Source organism: Salvia hispanica, chromosome 6, assembly GCF_029641045.1.
Source record: "Salvia hispanica isolate PSC_SH4W2 chromosome 6, Shi_PSC_v1, whole genome shotgun sequence".
Lineage (NCBI taxonomy): Eukaryota > Viridiplantae > Streptophyta > Magnoliopsida > Lamiales > Lamiaceae > Salvia > Salvia hispanica.
The window spans coordinates 22,900,527-22,924,659 of NC_142697.1; the positions used below are offsets into that span (position 1 = coordinate 22,900,527).

The following is a 24,133-nucleotide window of genomic DNA, read 5'->3' on the forward strand; positions in this document are numbered from 1 at the left end:
ATTTTAATTTGTTTCATTTTTGGATTAGAATATACTTCCTCGTTCCGCCATTATAAGTCTCATTTATGGCCGGCCAGGATTTTAAGAAATGTTAAGAAAAATGGGTGATAAAAAAGATAGTGGAATAGAGGTACCACTTATATATATATTAGTTTTAAATAAAATGTGAGTGAAATGAGTTAGTGGAATGTGAGACCCTATTACCATTTACAGTAAAAGTGAATCGGGACTTCTATTCGCGGAACGGACTAAAATGGAAAAACGAGACTCTTATTCGAGAACGGAGGAAGTAGTATTTATTAGCTATATTTCATTTCGAGTAGCTTGAGAAAATTAGGAGTCTTTTAGTCTCTTATAAAAAAAAAATTCTAGTTATTTTATTAAAATTATATTTTTGATAAAGTTATAATTGTTTAATGAATTAACTTTAACAAAAGGCTCGTTGTATAATACACTGTATTTTCTGTCCCCGCCTAGAAATATAGTGAAATCACCTTTCCTATTCTTTCCTCCCTACCCTGCTACTAAGAAAGATGTTCACTTCTTAAAATATCTTATATATGTAGGAGGAAATAGGGGAAGGGGTCATATTTATCCCGACGGAAGCAAGAGTACAGTTTATAATGCTACAAGGGCGGGTATAGTAAGCAAAATCATACGAAAAGAAAAAGGGGGATATGAAATAATCATAACAGATCCATCGTATGGACGTCAAGTGGTTGATATTATCCCTCCAGGACCAGAAGCTCTTGTTTCAGAGGGTGAATCCATCAAATTGGATCAACCATTAACGAGTAATCCTAATGTGGATGGATTTGGTCAGGGGGATGCCGAAATAGTACTTCAAGATCCATTACGTGTCCAAGGCCTTTTGGTCTTCTTGGCATCTGTTATTTTGGCACAAATATTTTTAGTTCTTAAAAAGAAACCGTTCGAGAAGGTTCAATTGGCCAAAATGAATTTCTAGACTCGCGAATTTATAGACACCAGGTTTGTAAAAAGAACAAAATTTTAATTGTCAATTTTATATGATCAAAAAACAAATTCTTAAAAACCTTTTATTTATTTGCTCTTTTTCTACCAACTTCGAGGACTCCCTTGTAGCGCAATCTTAGTCATAACGCACGCTTATTTATAATAGGTAGATTTTTGTTTGAGGAAGACTATTTTATTTGACTTTATGGCTTTACCACCCTTTATCTTTGTTCAAATTGAATTGACAGGACTGTGTTACTATTGCCATATTTCAATGCCATAAAATTGGGATAGAGATTAGCATAAATAAGCGGGGAATCGGATGAACCAGAAGCGTGAGGAACAAAAAATTCTAGGAGGCATTATTTGTTTTGTCTTCCTAGTCTTCGACACAAGAAAAAGAATTTTCCAAACCCCCCTTCTTGTGTCGAAAGAGTAATCTATTTGTCAAAAACTCCTAGTCTTGTTTTCGTTTTTCCAGATGTATCGTAACTTTACTTTTTTTCGATTTATTACGTATAATAAAATATATAAAGTAGTGGACAAACCATTGAGATACTCAAATCTAAAAAATATAAGGATAATTAGGGTAAGAAAGAGTATCGAAAGTATTTGTGCGAGATCTTATCTACAGAAATAAAAAATATAGAATAATTCTATATATAAAATAGAATTAGAATCCAGGAAATTGAGTGATTCCCCATTTGTTCTAACTTGGAAAGTACCCATAGATACTAACAAGATCAAAGAAGAGGTGTTCTTAATCAACCAATGAAGTTCATTTTTCAAAAGCATCATCAGAAAAAATAGAATGGAGTTTTTTGAACCATCTGAAAAAGAAATCCACTTTGTCATTTAGACAAAAAAAGACTCTGATTCTTAAGAACCCAGCGGGCCCTTTACCCTCGAATCAGACAAACTAAAGAAGGGAATCCCGTTGAGTTCCTACGCTTTCATGTCACAACTCCATTCATCCGATTACTACAGGGATGAACCTAATCCGAAATATGAACCATAAAAGAAAATGCCTACTAAACCGATCACCAGTTACAGTACCTATTATCCAAAGAGGAATCCTTCCAGTGGTATCGACCATTTACTCCACTTCCCTCCAAATTTCATCAAGTGGTCGTGCTAGAGACATAAACAGTCAGGGATAATTATGAGATCCTTCCGAACGGGCTAAAAGAATGCCTAGAATTATTAGTTTTTTTCTTTCATTTGCCTAGTTGAAAAAATAATTGGAAAATAAAACAACAAGTACAAAAATGAGTAATAACCCCCAGTAGAGACTGGTACGATTCAATTCAACACTTTGTTCATTCGGGTTTGATTGTGTCATAGCTCTATAATTCGGGATTAGGTTTATCGTTGGATGAACTGCATTGCTGATATTGACCCCAAAAAAAAGACGGTAGGTACAGCCAGGCCATGAACAACCAACCATCGTACTGTAAAAATAGGATAGGTTCGGTCTATAGTCATTTGATTAGGGCCTCCTAAAATGATCTACTAAATTCATCGAGTTGTTCCAAAGAATCAAAACGGCCAGTTATTAATGGAATTTCTTGTCGACTCTGTGTGAAATACTCGTTTGGCCGAGGGCATCCAAATACATCGTAAGCTAAACCAGTACTGATAAATAACCAACCCGCAATGAATAGGGAAGGTATAGTAATGCTATGAATGACCCAATATCGAATACTGGTAATAATATCCGCAAAAGAACGCTCTCCTGCCACTCAGGAGCATACACGTCAGCAGTCAAATTTATAATCCAATATTTACCGCACAACAAAACCCAAATTAGGGCTTAGAAATCTAAGCAGTCTGTGAAAACTGAAAACCCCCTTCAATTGGAAAAGCGACAACTTCATCATTATCTACCAATGGCGGATCCAACGCCAGCGCCGGAAACAACCGCTGTCGCCACCGATCACAATTCCGCTCTCCATACATCCGAACCCGAACCTGAATCTCGATCCGCCCAATCTGATCCATCTCCCACATCGCTTCCCCAATTTCCAAACCCTAGTCCTAGCGGCCCTCCGCCTCCATCAGTTCTCGTTGCTCCTCCACCGGCGATGCAGCCCTCCTTCCGCCCGGCTGGGACGCTTGGCACCGCTACCCCACAATTCCAACATGTCCTCCCCTATCAGGCTCCAGGTGTTCCACCTCCAGGAGTGGTACCAGCTCCCGCGGTTGGGAACGGACCGTTGGCGTCGGTGCATCCGGTGATGGCGCCGCCTTACGCCATGCCCGGTCAGCCTATGAGATATGGGCCGCCTATGTCGAATGGCTACCCTGGTATGCCTCAGCCTCTTCACCAAGGTGCCATGCCCCCGGGTGGGTTTTCTCTCTATTACCGATTAAATTTGTCTCTAGATAGACTGGATGTATGAGTTGTGTGTGTGTGTGTGTCTCTTAATTTTGCATAGGGATGCACTTTCTTGTGGAGTTGGTGGTTTTAACTTTTAGTAGTAACATTTTGGATGATTTACCATAAATTTATGACGAAATTGGCCTATTAGCTGAATCATCTCTCATGATCATTACAAAGTACCATGCTTTAAGAAAACTGGTCCCTAATTGATTTGATTTTATGGGCATAAGTGTGCTGCTATGCTGTATTTTACAATGTGTTAACAGAAAGAGCATACGAGGCATAAGGGATAGGGAGGGGTACATGTTAGTCAGATTAGGGGTATCGATGACGAGATGTTTTCTCTACAGTGTCTCATGAATGTTTACGGTGGGAAAGGTTGGAAGGCTTCATTAAAGACTGAGTATCCCTCACACTTCAACTCCTTTTGTTGGTATGCACGAATTTATTATTTGCTTGATTTCATTGATTTCTACTGCATTTGTTCTAATGGAATATATCGTAATATTGGAAGTCCAATTCTTTAGAAAGAATAGAATAAGGAAAAAATGTGATTTTTCCATTCCAATCTGAAGCAGTTCTGGTTTGCTGTTTACTGAGTAGGCTATTACTGTAGTGATAATCACTTCTCGAATTAAACCTTCACCTATGGTGCCTCCAATTAGATAGTTTTGGCATGCCTTCTGTTTGCAAGTCAATGCTTAAGGTATGCCATGTTCATGCATTTCCTGTTTCATGAATCCCAATGCTATTTTCTTGATGTTCCTTCAGGTTATATGTTCAGTTGGTGAGTGTTGTCATGTCTGTGCTGCAATCTCTTATTGCTTTGATGTTTTTGGTTACAACAGTTGATTCATCTTGTTAGATCTATTTATGCTTGATTCAATCTATAGTAAGTTGATGTGTAATTTGATTAGCATGTTGTTGACAGTGTGCCTAGTTTTTGTGGCCTCTTCATGCAGGAGTACCTCGTTATCCTTCTCCTTATGCACCAATGCTTCAGCCAGCATTTTCCATGTGTCCATTGGTTGGTGTTATGCCACCATTGGCACGCCCTCCAGTTATTGGAATTCGTGGTCCAATTATTCCTCCAGTTGTTAGACCCATTACTCCAAGCGCGACATCAACAGAGGAGCCACAGACGACTGTATATGTTGGGAAGATATCATCAACTGTGGAAAATGATTTCATGTTGTCTCTCCTGCAGGTTTGATGTAGTATCTTGAAATATTGTTCTCTTCTATTCCATTCTCTTGTGGGATTCAATTTGTGCATGTATGGAGTTTTGTCTGAATAATATAGCTTGATTTTTATATCAACCAAGCCTGACTTATAACTCTTTCTGAAGCTTTGTGGGCCAATAAAGAATTGGAAACGTCCACAAGACCCCACTGGAACTTTGAGTCTGCTGAAGGAGTTCTTCGGGCATTGCGACTACTTAATAAGCTAAGAGTTGATGGTATGATTTACTGCCTTCTATTAGAGATATACGTAGTTCTTCAACTTTGATGTGTTAGCCTCACCATATTTATGCAAGATGCTGATGCCTCATGCTACAAATTTCTCTTACATTAGAAATCTTATACTCCCTCCATCCGCCATTAGGAGTCCCATTTCTTGGCGGCACGGGAGTTAAAAAATGTTAAAGAAAGTGGATGGAAAAAAGTTAATGGAATAGGGCCCCCACTTGTATATATTAGTTTTAAATTAAATGTGAGTGGAATGAGTTAGTGGAAGGTGGGACCCTATTACCATTTATGGTCAAAGTGAACCAAGACTCCTATTCGCAGACGGACTAAAATAGAAAAACGGGACTCCTATTTGCGGATGGAGGGAGTACTACAAGTTGTTGACTTTTTCTGACTTTTTGGTTCACATACTTAGTTACTCTTATGTGTATTTGTGTGCATCATAAATCCCTCCCAACTATGAAAGTTGAGAAGAACTTTTGTTCTTCTGCCGATTTAATATCAACCTTTTGATCTGCAGTTAAATGTTAATCAAACAACACGGAAATATCTTGAGCGCTATGTAAAGAAAAAGATAGAAGGTTCGGAATCCAAGGAATCTGCAACTGATGGTTCTGACAAAGAGGAAGCAAGAGACTCGAGCTCTGATACTGACAAAGATGTTAAGTTGACTGAAGAGTCTCTAAAGCCTTCATCAGATGAACAACAGACAAAGGATAACAGTGAGACGAATAAGGAAAATCCTGAGGCTGTCAGTTTTAGCCTTGTAACTGATGAAGACAGGGATGCTGACCGTGATGCTTGCGAGAAGCTCACAGGTATGTTAGAGGAACGGCTGAAGTACAAACCACTTCCACCCCCACCCCCACAAACACTTATTGATGGATCTGGAAACTCAAACTCAGAGCAACCTTCTGGTTCAAAGGGTAGAGAACCAGAAGGTGGGGTGAAGAACAGTATGTAATTCTTACAAACCTGATAATCTGTCCGGGACTTTTTGTTTCCATCCATAGTAGTTGTTCCAACACTGATGGAATGCTTACACTTCATTATGCAGATACAGAAGACAAAAATGAGGATAACAAGACTGCTGAGAGCAAACCCTCTAGTGAGCCTGATGGAGCAGGAACAGGTTCTCCTGATAGGAGTAGAAGGCATGATAAAAAACAGGGATCGAGACCGTGACCCAAGACAAGAAAGAGAAAGGGAACTTGAAAGATACAAGAGAGAGCGAGAGCATGAGCGAGCTAAGAGGGAGAAGGAGAGAGAAAATAGGAGTCGGGAAGATGAACGGAGGTATAAAGTGCATGAAAAAGAATGGGAATCCAGAGAAAGAGAGAGAGAACATTGGCGGAAGAGAGAGCGAGAACGAGAGAGAGAAAGGGCTCATGAAAGGAAGTGGGAAGTTGTGGACCAAGAACATGACGATGATGATGGGTATGGAAAGAAGAAGAAATATAAGATCAGTGATGAAGAGAGGAAAAGGAGACAGAGGGAGAAGGAAGAGGATCTGGCTGACAGAGTGAGAGAGGAGGAAGATATTGCTGAAGCTAAAATGCGAGCCGAAGAAGATCAAAAGAAACAGCTTGAGGTTCTGAAAACAGAAACTGTTCTGCCAGTTAATGGATTAGAGAATGCTATCTCGCCAAATGAAATCAATGCTATCTCGTCTAATTTTGCTCCGGACATTCAACAAAATAGCAATGTGCCAACTAAAAAGTTGGTCTTTGGGCTTTCAGGATTCGGAAAGCGAGCTGCTGTAACTTCAGTTTTTAATGAGGATGAGGATGAGGATGCACATAAGGAAAAGAAGATGAGACCTCTAGTTCCAATTGATTACTCAACTGAGGAACGGGAAGATATTCAATCTTCCATGGCTGAAGCCCCAACAGCTAATATGGTTGCTGCAGCAGATTTTGTGAAGCGTATCTCAACTGTTAATCCTAAAGAAATTGATGGAGAAAAAGAAAAAAGTAGACGCTCTCATGAGAGATCCGGCCAACGTGACCGTGATAGACATGAGGAAGAGAACAATAGCATCCGCGAGGAGAGCAGAAGAGATCATTCTGAAAGAGAAAGATCAAATAAAACAAAGACCCCAGAGAAAAGCAGAAGCTTTTGGATGCTAAGCAGTTAATTGACACTATCCCAAAGACCAAAGATGAGTTGTTCTCCTATGAGATCAACTGGGCTATCTATGATCAGGTGACTACCTCTATGCATCTTTGATGTCGTAAATTATTCCTTTTTGATTAATCATTTATTCATTTTGCTTTATTGTTCAAAAGGCTGTGATAAAATAAACTCATTAAGATCATGATATTGAAACGTGTATTGATCACGGCACCACACATATCTTGTATTAGAGATGGAATAATTTGCAACAGTTATAAATTTTGTAAGTTTCACTATATCACCTCTGGTGCAGTTTCTTAATAGGCGTGCTTATCTTATGCTCTTCGAAATCAAAATTGTGTGCAATCAGAAGGAAAACCATCGTTTTACCTTTTTTGCTTAAACAGGTTGCTTTGATTGAGGTTATCTACCTCAAAGGTTATTCTGCATGGGATTGTTTTGTACTTGTAGTATTAAATCTAAATTCATTCAAATATAAAAAAATTAGCCACAAAGAACTCAACAATAAAAATTTAAAAGAAAAAAGGCCATGCCTATACGGCTTTCCCATATGCTTATTTCATTACACCGTTGTGATGTTGTAATATCCCTATGTAAAATCAAATTTGTCAAATCTACCTTAATAACTATCCTCGGCATTTATAAAACCCACCAACAATTTCTTCGATATTTATGTTAGCATGTTCCTCCACCAGTAAACATGTATAGAATATTTGAATTGGGACCACTATCATGTAGCAATATGGGACAAAAATTGAGATTGAACACAGGCGATGTCGTACTTTCACAAGAAAACGGAACCACAATCACTTTTTTCAAAAACATTACGCATTAATCAAACATTGAACCACTATCACAGTCGAAAGCGAATTAAAATTCCAAAGAAATCCAGACTAATCTTCTCTGTATTCAATCTTGAACTTTTTCTCCTCTTGTGGGAAAATCCAGGTCTTAGTTTTGAAATATATTGTGTTTTTAAATTTCTTTATCATTTAACTGTCAACTTGTTTTTGAGAAATTCATAATCCAATTTAGACATGGACTAGTATACTTATTGGGACGAAAAATAGTAGGCCAACTTCTCCGTCAAAACCAGGCAAAAATTAGACCAAGACAATAAAACGGAAAACCAAAAATGGACTTTAGATGTTTTAAAACTCTGTGGACATTCCCATTTACATAGCTGATAGAAAGTGGAAGAAGCAGAATAAGAGGAATAACAGAAACATAATTATACTTGCAATCTCAGGAGGAAATATAATTGACATTTCTTTGAAACAATCATCGTTATGTAGTACTACATTATACAACATTTCTTTGACCTTTCACTGTTTCACATACATAAACAAAATCGAGGCTGAAAATTACAAAGACAAATACTTGAGTTTACAAGATAGGCTATATACATATAAACCTGTTTCCTGTGCCTCGAATAAAACTGTAGTTTTAATCAGCTCTGTAACTCCATCGATGTACACACACTAGCGAAAAAATGATAAGCAAGGGGGCAAAGCATATCTGCCTTCATCTTCTTCCACCGAAAGGTGTCCAAGGACTCCCCCCACGATTATAATGAAAAAACTTGTCCGGGGCACTGCCCAAAAAAATTGTAAATAAGCAGTTCGAGTTTATTGCGACATCAGATAAATACCAACTTGTTTCTTCCTGTCTCAGCTCAGATCCCTCCTCCGCTTGCTAGATCTACTCCTAGTTCTTGGATTCTCAGGAGAATCTGGCTCTGGCTCAGGTGTATTCTGCAGCGTTGGGCTGCTAGGATTTGCAGGATTCTTTGGAGTTGGACTTTCATGAACTTCCTTATCTATTGCACAACTTGGCTCTGAGACCTCCATTCCAGTGCCAGACAGGGGCTCCCCATAAGAGATGGCTGCATCTAGAGAGTAGATGCGCAAAGCAAGAGCTGAGAGAGTAGTGATTCTAGCCGCAGTTGAAGGCGATGACCAATACCACCAATCATTTTGCATGTACTCACTTTTAATTGTGTCCTCAAATACGATTGTAGCCTGTACCATCTGAAAGAAGAGAGAGTACAGAACAACAATGAGATGTGAAGCACATCAAGACCATAGAATTGTACCATGGATATAAGCCACAGTGATACTTATAGTCAGAACATTTGAAAGAACCAGATATGTAAGCTTCAGGATTTGGGGAAAAAAAATAGAGATGGCATCAGTAAACTCAAAAAAGAGACCTATTGAATATTACAAAAAGTATGGTCTGCACTCAAAAGCAGATTATTGATTAGCATGTAAATTTCACCTTGAGATTTGGGCATATAAAATGTTGAGAACCAAAAGGGTCAAAAAAACACAGAGAGCATAAATGAGAAAAATATCCATCATGATACAACTTACGTGACCTACATATCAAACTAAAACGCACAAATTGGAAAGACATCAAATAATAGAAAGGTGTGACTAACCTCATAGATTGATTTTGCAGATTTAACAAATGCACGCCATGCACATCTTCGATCTTGACCTGACCTTGATTTTCTAAGAGCATCTTCTGGTAGAGCAGCATCCATATCAAGTAGATTAATCTTAAGAAATCTCAAAATTTCAGAAGCTCTGCCTATTAATGGTCTTGATGAAGATTCACGAATTATAGTGCTTTTTGACAACCCAGACACTGATGAACCTTTGTCCTTTACTGAAGTAACTTGATCCTTCTCACTCATCAGTATGGATTTCAATCTGCCAGCAATAGATAGTTCATCAGATAGGCCATTTTCTACAGATCTTGATGACCTATGTGAATCTTTAAAGCCCCTGCTGTGCATCGCCGCACTGGGTGGAGTATTCTGTTGTCTACTTCTCAAATCAGTAGGCCTTGAACTGGCCTCATTTGTTACTGCAAGGCTCAATGCTAGTGCGGAATCACTTAGATAGGGAGACTGGCCTGCCAACAGGGACGGGACGCCACCGCTGCCAATAAGTCCTATGTCATTCACCCCATCCTTAACTGAGCTAGGAACAATGAACCTTGTCATAATCTCCTCAAATTTAAAGGGGCGATCAGCACGGTAGCCTTCCAGAGAAGTACGTCCACCAATTTGTTTCTCGTCTGTTGATCTTTTTTGAGGTACGCCAATACTAGTGAGGCGTTTTTCCTCAGAAGCCACATTTCTTGCCTTCTTGCGTTTGGTGGTATCTTCAGCTGTTTGGCTTCGCTTAGAGCCAGATATAGAAGCTTTACAGTTTTCTTTAGCATGTTGGCTTAGTTCCTCAGAGGTAGAAAAACTCTGATGACAAGAACTGCAATGGTCTTTAGAAGGCCACAACAGCTCTAGGCATTGACATCTATACATTCTGCCACTCTGACTTGCTCCCGTAACAAGATTCTGAGGAATAGCTGTTGCCTCAAACCTTTTGCAGGAACCATATTTTTTCTCCAAAGCATTTTTAGCCTTTGTAGCCAAAAAATCGGCAGATAAAGTTTTTCTTCCATCATAGCTTATTTCTCTTTTTTTAAGGATATGATCTTCTGTATACACAGCATCTTTCAGTTTGCTAGCTTGAAACTGTGAAATGGACTCCTTTAATTCTTTCTCCCTGACATTATTCTCTCCCAGCCATCCTACCAGTTTCTCAATTTCAGTATCAGATTCATAATACATCCACTTGTCAGAATCAGGAATACTGGCAAAATCTCTGGGAGGCCTCTCTTTGGATGCTGTATCGCCACAAGCTATTATCCATGGCCGAGCATTAGGATAGTAAAAGGCCCAGTATACTCTGCCATTACAATCTCTGCCCAGGAAATCCCGCCGAAGAGATAACTCGACAAGTTTCAGCTCTATGTTAGCAATTGACTCCAGCAAATGAGTAACTTCATTCTTAGCAGTGGAAACCTTGGGGCTGTTGCCTTGTGGAGAAACCATATCAACTTGGTTGGGACATTGATGGCCCCCAGATTCATGAATTGAACTCACAGGTGCAGGTGTCACAAGTTCTGTCTCACGATCAGAGGTGGAGCTGGAGAAATTATTACCAGGTAGCACCTGAGTGGTAGAGAGGGAACCCTGTGCGTCATTCAGAACAATGGTATGCCCTTGGTCGCTTTGCTGCTGCTGAGTGAAAATGGGTATCTCATTTTGCAAGTTAGGTCCTTCTGATGGTTGGGCTTCGACAAAGATCTTCTCATGTTGACTTTGCTCCACTGCAAGCTGCTGACATTGTGTTTGATTCAATAAATCATCGCAACATATAATTTAACTGCTTCTTGAAGGAGGCACATAAGACTGTAAAGCAATCAAAACTTGAGAGGAACCAGAGAAGAGCGAAAAAGAAGACTGACCTTTTCAGATGGATTTCCTCTTGAGATATTTTCGTTAGCGTGCTGGGAAGACGATGCATCTGATTTGAGATCTCCACGTATGTTGAATAAACTAGAATTTGTTTTCTCAACGCTTAAACCAAGCATATCTTCCTTAGCATTGAGAGTTTTCAGTTCAGAAGTGAGAGAACGTAGTTTATTCTGCAAATCAGCAGATTGAGAGGCACAGTGATCCATATGATCCCGGACAGTAGCAGAGTTCAGTGCTCCATCAAACAAGAACTTCAGGAAGAATATTCTCTGCCAAAAAGAAGAAAAAAAAAACATTGCTCATCAGAAAGGCTAAAGGACTATTGAAAATCATTAAGTACTGAATATATCACAGAGTAGGAAAAAAATGTTCATCAACAAAAAGGAAAATGGTAAAGAAACAAATATGAACAGCAAGGGTTTTTCCAGATGATTCGACTGGATATCTGGTTTTCTCAAACAAATTGAACTCAGAAAAATCTTGAGAACATACCTCCTCAACCGTGAATTCCCAATGTTCTTTCACCTCCATCACTTTTGCTAATGTGGACAGTTCTCCCAGAAATTTGCATGAGAATTCTCCAAGATTTCTTTTTTTGCTGTGCTGATTTGATATTGACCCATAGGTTCGAATGCAAGAAAGAGATTGGCCACTAACGCAGGAGGGGCAATACCAGTTTCCTTCTGGAATTCTTAAAAGTGGAGGATCCAAGCAATATCTGTGATACTCAGAATCACATTTATCACACAAAAGGACATTGTCATCATCCTTGTCCCTGCCGCATACTTTACACAGTCCCTCATCCCAAGGAGCTCTAGGGAGTGCATTATTACACACCTGAACAAGAAGGTCATCTCTTTCCTTCAGAGCATCAGCAGTTGAATCTTTAACATTGGAAATTTTAGCCATTTTATGGAGAAGGTTCAGAACCTGTAAGATACATCAAGCATAAAAAGTTCAGGAAGAAGAACAACAAATCCAAAATGAACACCATAGTCTGGGCGAACTCAAATGCGCGTCACTCTTTGACTGGACAACTACACACACCATTAGCTTAAGATTCGGCAATCATTTCTAAATATAAAAGTGGGAAGTTGTTGGACACATGCTCACAAGTTGCCAAAACCTATTAAAGTTCTTGAACTGACCGGAAAGGGAAACTCGTCTCAAATGGAAGCAAACCCTAATTTCCAGACACTAGTAGTACAAGATACCAAATACCACCTAAAATTATTAAGAAACAAACATGCACTAAGAGAATAGCAGATCAACCTCTTTCTCATACAAATCTTCAAACTTATTCCACAAGCTTTGAGCCACATCAATCAGTTCAGATCGATCACCATATGCAGTATGTATGTTGCGCCAAACCTATAGATAAAAAGGAGCAAAAAATAAGGCATTTCAAACTCCAAGGCATTATGCCACAGAGGGTGGGAAGTCTTATATTTTAAAATTTAAAATTATTGAATTTCTACACACCAAACAAGACAATGACAAGAACTGTGGCTACCTCTAAACGAATCATAATTATCTTTGAATCCAATCACTGACTGAAAATATAAAAAAAAATGCAAACAATGGATTGCTAGGAGCTCTGTCATTTAGTTAATATTTAGAAAACAGAGGGCAGCTAGAAATAAAATGAAATGGCATGAACTTTGAACTTCCTATCTTGTCCTAAATCTTTAATCTCACATAAAAAAATGGTAGACGCTAAGTAGAAAATTTATGCAAGCATTTGCTAATCAGGCCTAGCACTTTCCTGACCAATAATTTCTGGGAGCATTTGATTTTTTAAATGAGCGAACAATTGCAAATACACAAGAAAATTTACTTCATGATAAGAGTAGGTATGCATGTTGAGAAATAAAAGGAATTTCAGGCTTCCATATCAAGAAGGGTCCACATCAAATGCAATAGAAACTGGGAAGCACAAAAGTGCAAACACACAGAAGGATCTAAAGAAGCCTAGGCAAACTGTATATCAAGTGCATGAACTATGGGGGCAAGCAATTATAAAAGGGACAATTGCCTGTACACAAACAGTGGTCAGGACAAAGGAAAAAGTAAAGTCATAAGTAAATCACAAACCTCCCGAACATCTTCGGCAAACGCTTCATGAGATCCACCATAAGCACCAGCAGCCAACCTGAGATCAATAGTTCTAAAGTCTAAAGGACGAGACACCATTGCAGGATAGCCAAGAAGCCCTTCATCATCATTATCATTTGGGTTCAAAATAATTCTTCCTAACAGGTTGCAGAAGACTTTGTCTTCATCGGAAGCGGCAGCACAACGAAGCACCATACGGCATTGTTTAGTAATGATATCAGACATGTTGGTCTTAATCTTAACATTTTCTTTTTTAGCAGGCTTCTGCTGTGGATTCTCACTAGTAACTCTTGCGAGGACTGAAATAACAGCTCTCTGTAGTCAAGCAGCAGCAATAAATTAATTTACCATATACAGCTCAAAAGACCTGCCATATATTGTTTCAAAATGAAAGCATCTAATCATTTTCAACTAGAATAAAGACATCACCTTGGTTGGTCCTGATGCATTTCCTTTGTATACTTCCTTGCTTATGGCATGTTCCAGTTCCTGTTTAGCCCATTCTGGGGGATTTTTGTTCAAAGCATCGTGGATACAATTTCGGATTCTGGCTCCGACATTTGTGGGTAATTTTCTCACACGTTCAAGCGCGTGAGCCCACTCAGGGACAACACCATCATTCACCTCAATTGTTTGAGCACCATTGGCATCAGACTCTGACAAACATAAACTTATTATGTCATTTTTAGTCTTTAATGAACCAAATATTTCCTTCATAGCATCTGCAAGAACCTGCAATAAGATACAATGCAACATTACTAATCAAAACATTTTTCATGTTTTACAATTAGAGAGTGTGAAGAATTTTTGGAAAACAGCAAATTGGCAGGACGATCACATTCAACCATCACAATTTTATTACATACTAGTACATAATTAGGGAACATTAGCAAGCCTTTGGAGATTGTATTCTGATCAAAACTCAGAAAGCTCTACATTTACACCATATACGCAATCAGTTCAAATCAATAATACAGGCTTGCCAACCAATCAGTCACTGATTTCCTTTTCATGTTCATTTGTGTTTTTTCTGCTTGCATTCTTCATTAGTACTTACTTATGCTGCCTGATACCGATCATTTACCTGCAGATTGTGCAGATATTGATGTAGGTTTATTGTCCAACCCAAAAGAAGACAAGGATCTTGATGCCCATAACCATTCACATACTTACTTTCTTTTGGGGTTAGTCATCAATTTCCTATTTTTAACTAGTGGTGATCATAGAACTAAAAACATACAGAAGTGGTGAGAATGAACGAAATGCATAAGCATAAAAACTCAAGATTCTAGAGTTTTATCTACATGGAAAAATTAGTTATAACGATCAAATGATAAAAAGTAAATGATAATGCCTACCATTGCATCTCCCTCCATTGCAGCTATGCCAGTTAGAGATCCACAAAGAACCCCACCATCACCTTGTAAGCAATGGAAAACTCTCCCACTTTCACGGCTAGCAATCTCTGCAGAATCAAGATTACCATCCATGGACAGCACAGCTAAAATGTATCGACGAGCAATTTCATGCCATGTAAGTTCATTAACAGGAAGCATATCAAGTTTGGTTTTCCTTAACTCAGCTAGCCAGTCCAAATCCTTTTTCTTGCCTCTCTTGGATTTAGATTCGCCAGCATCAAGATTAGGGCGCACATATACTGCTGCTTTTGACAACAGCTCAGTTACGAGCAATTTCAGCAGCGAGCCAAGAATCTTAGCCAAAAGAAGACCAGTACATCTGCCAACGGAGGCTGATCCACTTTGAGAAGCCTTGTCACAACTGGAGGAGGCACCGACTCCAGACTCGCAAGTTTCATGCCTTGAATCCAAAGGGTAGCTATCTAACCAAGGATTTACAAGCTCAGACTCAAGTTCCTGAAAAGTGAAAGGCTGCCCAAGCTGTAGCACCTCTAAGAAACGCCAACCTAGCTCCCAGACCTGAAAAAAGATACAGACAAGTATAAGCATGCAGAATGTAGATCTTATACCACATAAGAGAACTGGGTTTCACCTGCAGAGCATCTCCCATCAGATATGATGGTAGCCTTCTGTTAAGTTGCTTGCCTAGAGGGCAGGGGTCCCTTTTTATAGTATCTTCAGTCCCACCCAGTTTTAGCAGAAATCTCTTAGAAGTTTCAGAGGCATTGTTGGCTTTCTGCTCAACCTGCAGAAACCCACTTTCAACTGTTTGTAGGTCTGAAATCTGCTTTCTTTCTTTCAGTTTTTTATATTCTGAACAAGCAGTGACTTGAGGAAGCTGTTCTAGAATCTCTTGAACAAAATCTTCATTCAGACCAAACCTGTCTTGCTTCAACCACGATGAAAGCATTTCACAGGCCTTGTTAAGCTCATTCTCACTCTGAACCAATGGAGGGATGCTAGCAGGTCCTTCAAAATAACAATACCTTGATAAAGAATCAGCACCATCAAGGATTTCATTATTCCTTTTGAACGCATCATGACTGCAGAAGAACTTGAGTGCACCCTTTTGCTTGTACATCTCACGGCAAGCATACAAGAAAGCTTGAGAAACGTTTTCCCACACAGATGATATTGACCTGCCCTCAACTTGAAATTCCCCAATCATATCATTTAGTCCTACAGCTTTGTTCACCTGATTGCCAGCTCCCTGAGGTGTAACTTCTAAATTTGAATTTGAAGAATTATCTTTGCGGGGATTATGGGCCTCTTCTCTCTTTGAAGTAGAGAGACATTTTTCTAGACATGGGGCGGTTTCTTCATTTAGCAGTGTGATTGTTGATATACTATCATCATCAACCATCTTGAATGCGGCTAAATCATCTAAACCCTCAATGTCATCACCTTTGCTGAAAGTTGATTTCTTCTTAACAAGGATAGTTGAGCCAACTGGTATTGACTGCATGGTGCATGGGTATCTCTTAACTTTGAAAATTGGGCCACTATCACCACCATCTGAAACCTCACACATAAAAAGAGACCCAGTAATCCTATCATGCCAGCTACATCTGTATCCCACAGGCCAGATTTGGTTTCCATTGTGGTATGACGGTCGTGGATCAATATTGCCAGCTGAAATAAGATAGAAGTCATGGTACTGAACTGGGAAGTCCTCCTGGGAAATAGAGAAAATATATGTCAAGAGATGTACATCAAGTTCACAGTTACTAAAACATCAAGTTAATTAATAAAATTGCTGTTGCCCAAGCTGCCATATTCAGATATCAAAACATTTCCAAGAGCAACTTTTAAAAGCCGCATATATCCTATTCTGCCAGCACACTGACTAGCTCCAGAAGTAGTAGAAAGCAAAGTTGACAAATAACTGATCATTTAAGGATGGATACCAAGGCTCTGTTTTTAGCTTCTAAGTCGATTACTGAATGTATGTGCACAGAGTGCTTCACTTCACTTGGCACTCATGACATTTGAAATGATTTTTTATCATAAATGGTGAAGATATCAGTTACACATGCAATTAAGATTAAGCATAAAAACAGCAGTTCTTGTATTAAGTTTCTATTGTAGATTGAGAATACACTTACATGGATACTATCATGAAGACCACCATGTTCTGAGGAGCCCAATTCTCCTACACTCTTGTTATAAGTAGTTCCAGGAGAACTTTTGACCCCTAAGCTGGACAAAAAACCCTGGTTCTTGCTGGCCCTTGATATCTTCTGCTTTTGTCTGCAATTTTGTGCAGTCATAATCGCAGGGGATTCCGTCTTCGTTGAGTCAATCTTCATCCCACTCCGAACGGAGGCAGATTCTGCACTTTCATTACCATTCTCCAAATAGTGGTAGCGTGAAGACAGCCCAAAGTGGAAAGCAACTTCTTCCATAGATCTGAACCTACTTCCATCAGGTGCAATATAAACAGCAGAGGTTTTACATAGTTTGTCACAAAATTCAAATTCAACACGCCAACCTTCTCCCAAAGTACCCGATCTTGCGGCAATGTATTCTCTAAGGGTTTGTAGATACAACACATTTGGACTTGCAGGAGGAAACTCCAGTGGAGTATGACTAGCCCGGAGCCATGCAGCGAATGTAGATTCTTCGTGAATTGTACCTAACCTTCCATCAGAATGCACTTTTTGCAGCAATGCATCGCGAAATCTAGAATGTGCAGAATCTACTGCAACGGTAGATGTGTTTGGGAGACCATGCACCATACCATCCAGCATAGGATTTATTTTTCTTGTATTCACATGATGGCTATAGAAAGAAGGGTGGACATAAGCCTGTACTCTGCAGGATAGAATTACATAAAAATCGATAAAAGTTCAACACAAGAGGCACTGTGGAGGGATGAAACAGGAGGAGAAACAGCAATAAAAATTATTCATGTGGAGATAGAGTTTTTATAAGCAATAAGCGTTTATAATTCCTTTAATCATGTATATATACCAAAACAAGAACCAATCAGCAAAATAAGAACAGATCAACTATTCACTAAATAGAGAGAGAGATTTTTTTAGGAGTAAGCAAATAAAAAGGGAGAAGAACATAAAAGTTTTTAGACTACAAATGCTACTCTATGGAATCATGAGCTCGGTATGGCTATTCTCTTGCAGTCATTTCAAGGCAATGATTGTGCTTTATATGTTAACAAGTTTCAGAAACAAATTTGTTTCCATAAGGAAACATATATCACTAGACTTTCTGAGCACAATCGTCTTTTATTGGCCTCAATGAACATATTTAACAAACATTGATAAGAAAAGGAAGAAAAAACTATGAATCTTTTTTTTTAATGCTTGCATAATCCCACACCGTGTCTCTGCTCAGGGATACGTGTAGAAAAGAATTATGTAATCCATGTCCATGACAAGTGCAAATAAGTGAACAAACATAGAAAGATCTTACTTTTGTTACCTCAGATGTAGCAACTAAATCAAGAAGAAATCAAGACTGAAATAATGCAAACAAGGATACGGGAGAAGTAAGGAAAAAGAATCATATGTTAATAGTAGGGAGATTTCATGGCATAAATAGAACATATTCACATGGAAAATATGCATGTTTACATCAACAAATGCCTATAGCCTTTTAGGAAATAAGAAAGTGATTCAAACAAACTAGTCCTTGGTTAGGTGTGAGCATCTAGATCCATTTTTAATATTTTAAGAAGGCATTTTTGAGACATTCATGTATCAGAAACAACAAAAAGTTGTCCATTGAAGAAAAAAGTTCACCCCCGAGAAGGCATGGCATGTCTAATTGACAAATAGTTGTAGCCTAGCACCGTAACTCACAGAACACAAAATATTTGGTAAGTTATAGGTCTCTCAAAAGAAGATTCACCAACATGAACAAAAGATGGAAGGACAATTATGTCAATCATGTGTACCATGGACTAAAACAACTAAAAATTCCAAAGAATCTAGCAATCAGGTCATACATGTCATTCAATGATGAAACATTTACTAAGGGAAAGCTTCAATTAGTCCAAAAGCAATGTTATTAAATAGCGGCTATGGCAATGCCATGGCGCTATATTGTGGTGGGTTTTCCAAAAAAAACATCACCATGAGGTTGTGGAGCAGAAAAATGATGGCGATCACCATGGCGTGTATGTTGGCGTTTTTGAGTTGCTGAGCCCTAAACTCGCCCCAATTGCCTGAATGACCCAGCCCATTTGCCCATTAACCCTAAACCTTGCCCAATTGCCCAAATGACACCTAGCAGTCCAATACCTGACCCGTTTCCCATTTGATATTGGGTGCTATGTTTTCAGATTTGAGATTCCCTCCACATTTACACACAAAAAAAAAACTACTAGTACTTTACTCTCTATCCCCCAACCGCCTTCCTTCAGCCTCGCGGACTCGCTGCCTAGCATCACCGCTTGTTCAGTGCCCCACCATCCTAGCTGCACTGCCGGATGTTCAGCTGCCCAAATGACTTTACATTTTATTGTTTATCTAAGACTTTAAATATTAGACATATTATATAGTAATTGTTACTTTATGCTTCAATTGCTTTTCTAAGATTTGAGATAGTATATTTTTATTATTTTCTAAATTTATTTCGTACTTATTTTATTTTATATATTAGCAATACCGACATATCCCGCCATGCCGACCACCATAACCTTGTGGCGGTTTTTTGGTCGACTGCCATAAGCCACCATTTAATAACTGAAAAATACTTTTATATCCAAAAATGGCATGTTGATATAAACAAATGGGGAATACAAGTATACTAGGTAATCCAAAATTAAAACGTTACTCCAGAGGAAATAATTAATGTATAACTATATAACCATATTATAAAAAATTTCCTCATGTGAGATTTATTAGATTAAATAAGAAAATACAGGGTACACATGCAGCAGAGGAACTTCAGCAGCTGACTGATGCATTGTATAAAATTAGAAGATAAAGGGTAAGAAACAATGAGAAAATTGCATGAAAATGTGTTTTGTTTACCATATTGTTATACTTTACGTATAAGATTGGAACTATGCACCAACAATGATTAGGTTCATAGAATCACTTTTTTTATATGCACCCAACTTCGGTGTATTGAAGACAATTTAAAGGGTGGGGGTGGTGAGTCTTCAATGCTGCCAATATCATTATCATTAGTAGATGGCAGTAAAGTAAAAGTGGAGGATTGTTCCTATGTATATATTATCATGATCTTTATTATTTCCACGAATAAGAAACTTTTGCAATTCCTTGTAAGAACTAAGAAGTACTCCCGTCCGCCATTAGGAGTCTCATTCCTAGGCAGCACGGGTTTTAAGAAATATTAAGAAAAAATGGGTGAAAAAAAGTTAGTGGAATAGAGGTCCCACTTGTGTATATTAGTTTTAAATGAAATGTGAGTGGAGTGAGTTAGTGGAAGGTGGGACCCTATTATCATTAATAGTAAAAGTGAACCGGGACTCCTATTCGCGGACGGACTAAAATGGAAAAACGGGACTCATATTCGCGGACAGAGGGAGTACAATATAACTGTCCCTAAGAATTGGAGAAATGATCATTAGAAAAAATTGTATTGAACCGATAGCCAAGGCTTCCCTTATAGGAAAGAGAGATTACCTAAAAAAAGAAAAGAGTTATATATTCATATTCTTATTTTTCATTTCAATCCTATTCAATCTATTTACTATGGCAAAGGTACAATATGTTTATTTTGCAAACATCTTATCAAGAATAAACGGACCAACCGCCTTCAATTTCGTATCAAATGGTGTGGTAAACGTGGACTGTTGGAGGGCAAACATCAACAAATCGGAGAAGGTGGCCAAGATTATCCATAACATGAAGGCTTGGCTTCGTACATACAAAGAAGAGTCCGAAATAATTGCGACCAAGTACGTTGGTTGGTGGGCTGAAAGGGATATTAGGATGAATGTCATTATGAAGGAGCTACGGGCTTTTCGCCTTCAATTTCGTATCGAACGGTGTGGTAAACGTGGACAGTTGGAGGGCAAACATCAACAAATCGGACAAGGCGGTCAAGATTATCCATAACATGAAGGCTCCAGCTTAGTACATACAAAAAAGAGTCCAAAATAATTGGGACTGAGTACGTTGGTTGGTGGGCTGAAAGGGATATTACGATGAATGTCATTATGAAGGAGCTACGGGCTTTTCGCTTGGATAAGGTGAGTGAGTCGGACGTCAACGTTAAAGAGATGGTCAGGTGTAAGAGGGTTTAGCGGCTAATGTTGATGAGCAGAGTGTTGCCAAATATGTTCAACCTAAGACAAAGGACATTAAATATGCTTCATAGGCAGGAGATCAAGTTGACCACAAGAAAATATCTAATATTGTGCCCACACCTAACCCACCTTTTCGGTAGACAACGGCACTACAACTCCCAACAATAATTGAAGATCAAAGGAACTAAACCATCTTCATGGCTGATCCAGAAGATAATCGAACTTGTTGGTTGGTACTGAAGACTACACAGACTACACAGGATATGAAGTTGTCACTAGCGCATTTGCCAACTCTCCTAGGTTCAAGGTGCAACATCTGATCTTTCATGTTCTTAGTCGTCTTCAATTTTGCTCGTTTACTCAGTCCGTAAACTTGAGTATTATCCACCACCAAAGCATGCGAAGTGTTTTGGTTTCAAACCCAGCCTCCTCCTCATCCCGGTGTGAGGACAAGGCTAAAAATGCAACTAAAAGGATGGGGGTGAGTCTTCATGAGATTTAGGAGATGTTTTTTAATGTTGAGTGGAGAGAGAATATATGTTTTTATACATTAATATGAGAGATAACTTTTTCCAAGAAAAAATGTGACATCTTTTGGAGTAATGATCATTAGAAAAATATTGCATTGAACAGAAATTGTTAGTCTAGGCTTTCCTTATAGGAATGAGGGCTTTACTTGAAAAAGGAAAGAGCTATATATTTATACTACATAGGACATGAAGTTGTCAATGACGCATTTGCCAACCCTCCTTGGTTCAAGGTGCAACATTTGATCTTTCATGTTCTTAGTCATCTTCAATTTGCTTGTTTACTCCGTCCGTAAACTTGAGTATGATCCACCACCAAAGCATGTAAAGTGTTATAGCTTCAAGCCCAGCCTACAGGTCTGAGGACAATGCTGTTTCCGAGGGGCCGTGAATTGAAACACACCCAGCTTTGGTGCACTGAAGAAGCAACTAAAAGAGCAGGGTGAGTCTTCAATGCAGCCACTATCATTAGTAGATATGGCAGTTAAGCAATGTGGAATATTATTTCCTTGTAAAAAATACTACTATATAATTGACCCTAGAAGTTGAAGTAATGATCATTAGAAAAAATTGTATTGAACGGAAATTGCTAGTCAAGGACTTCCTTATAGGAAAGAGGGCTTTACTTGAAAAAGGAAAGAGATATATATGTTTTGTACTACATATGACATGAAGTTGTCATTGACGGATTTGACACCCCCCCTGCCACTTCTTTCTCCCATTTCCATTTGTACAACTTCAACGAAGATCTGGATTGATGATCAGAAAAGTGAGCTATTCTGCCTCCTTTTCCATAGATGAGAGGTATGCTCTTTTAGATTCTTCGTCTTCAACTATCATGGTTTAATTGAACTGGAATAAATCATACTTATGAATCACAGTGGTATCTCTTTTTGGATCAATTTCTGAAATGTGCGTAGTTAATTTCAGAACTATACATCATAGTCAAAAAACTTGATGAGAAAGAAGCTTCATATGTAAGTTGCTTGGCCTTGGAGCCAGAGGTAACTCAATATTAGCCAAAAAATCTGAGATTTTGCAGACTTTGACCCTTACTATTGAAAAAAATCAAAAACTTTATGGGAGGAGAAAACTACTCAGCCTGAACATTATAACATTGTGATTAAAAATATCAACCTGATGGGGGTTCCACTTTAAACTTAAGAGCAAGGAAGTTTTAAAAGGCAAAATAGATCGAGATTTGAAGAGAATGCACTTTAGATTTTATAACATACTGTTACAAAGACTCAATACAAGTTCTTTATGAGATTGGAGAATGCCGAGCACCAATCCTACTCACATACATGTCAAATTTGTGTCCTCCATAACATAGGATGTACATCTACTCCAGCACCTGATCTTTGGGATATGGTAATACTTTACTCCAGTATCTGATTTTTGGGATATATGATCAATCTCCACTGCCTAACATCTCAGCTATGCTTATTACTTTAAAGAGTGTAGATTTTACAAAATTTGTGATATTTGACAAAGGTTTCAAAAATTATTCTACCGTATGCACATGCAGTATGGGTATAACACAAGCATTTAACAAACTTAAACACAATAAATTAATTAATATAGAAAAAAAAAGGAGGGAACTGTTATATAGAAAGATGAGAACTAATCAAAAGAACAAAAACTAGTAAGATAAGCATAAGCATAACACAAACGAACCAAGGGAAAAAAAAAAAAAAAGGATTCACAAAGTCCTGGCACATAGAACGGTGAAATACACCATAAACATTCAACAGCATTGTATAAACAGCAGGAACTACAATAATTATCTTGAAAAAATCGTAAAGAAAAGGAAGGGGGTGGACCAAAAAGTAACATTCATACCTCCCCCGACCGATCCCTGGCCGGCCGGCCGCAGCCCTTACGATTTCTCTGTCATCTGCCTCGCGTGGAGGCGGTGCATTGATGTCAAGCCGCCTCGCCTCGCCTCCAGCAGCGGCGGTGTCATTCCTGAGCAAGCACTGGAAGCACTTCTTCTCCAGGCGCAGGTCTCCCGTGACTTTGTCGGGAACATTCCCAACCGGAACCCCTTTCCGGCACACCACACAGACGGAAGAAGGCGGAGCGGCGTCGTCGGGTGCCTCCCGGGGTGACGAAATTGGCATCTCGTTCAGATCGATTTGGAACGACATTTTAGCGCGGTATTGGTTTCAGCTTCAATTACTCGGTTTCTGCTTCGATTACTCAAATGATGTTGAGCTCCTAATGCAGCACCGAGTAATTAAGATGTGGATATGAAGAGAGAAGCGGGAGTTTGGTGGAAAACGACGAGAATTGAGTGAGGTGAATGAAGGGAGGGGTTAAGGAGCGACGCAATCAATTTGGTGAAAGCGGACAGGGAGAGCGACGAGTGATGACGAATTTGTTTGGTGGAAAACGCAATTCACTCGCTTGTAACGTATGCAAGAGGTTGAGTTGTGAGAATGAGGCGAAAGCCGCTACTTTTTTGGTTATAGCAATTCAGAAATTGAGGAGAGAGGGGAGGAGAAGGGGGGAACTTCGCGGCGGGGATTCTTGAAAT

General features: G+C 38.9%; 1 protein-coding gene and 1 pseudogene across 2 annotated transcripts; one reads left to right on the top strand and one right to left on the bottom strand.

Annotated features, from left to right (window-relative positions):
• The first annotated feature begins 2,786 nt into the window (after positions 1-2,786).
• LOC125205567 (RNA-binding motif protein 25-like) lies at positions 2,787-7,238 on the top strand (annotated as a pseudogene). Its single transcript, XR_016132807.1, has 5 exons — positions 2,787-3,321; positions 4,321-4,565; positions 4,707-4,849; positions 5,348-5,783; positions 5,885-7,238. The product of XR_016132807.1 is annotated as an RNA-binding motif protein 25-like (transcript).
• A 970-nt stretch (positions 7,239-8,208) lies between these two features.
• On the bottom strand, positions 8,209-24,133 carry MBD9 (methyl-CPG-binding domain 9). The gene is made up of 11 exons (XM_048103931.2): positions 23,437-24,133; positions 16,932-17,640; positions 15,419-16,501; positions 14,767-15,345; positions 13,838-14,140; positions 13,388-13,723; positions 12,566-12,664; positions 11,786-12,223; positions 11,284-11,562; positions 9,407-11,152; positions 8,209-8,993 (listed from the first exon to the last, which is right to left on the bottom strand). Exons 1-11 carry the CDS (start codon positions 23,742-23,744, stop codon positions 8,634-8,636), a joined length of 6,240 nt encoding a protein of 2,079 aa, XP_047959888.1. The 5' UTR covers positions 23,745-24,133; the 3' UTR covers positions 8,209-8,633.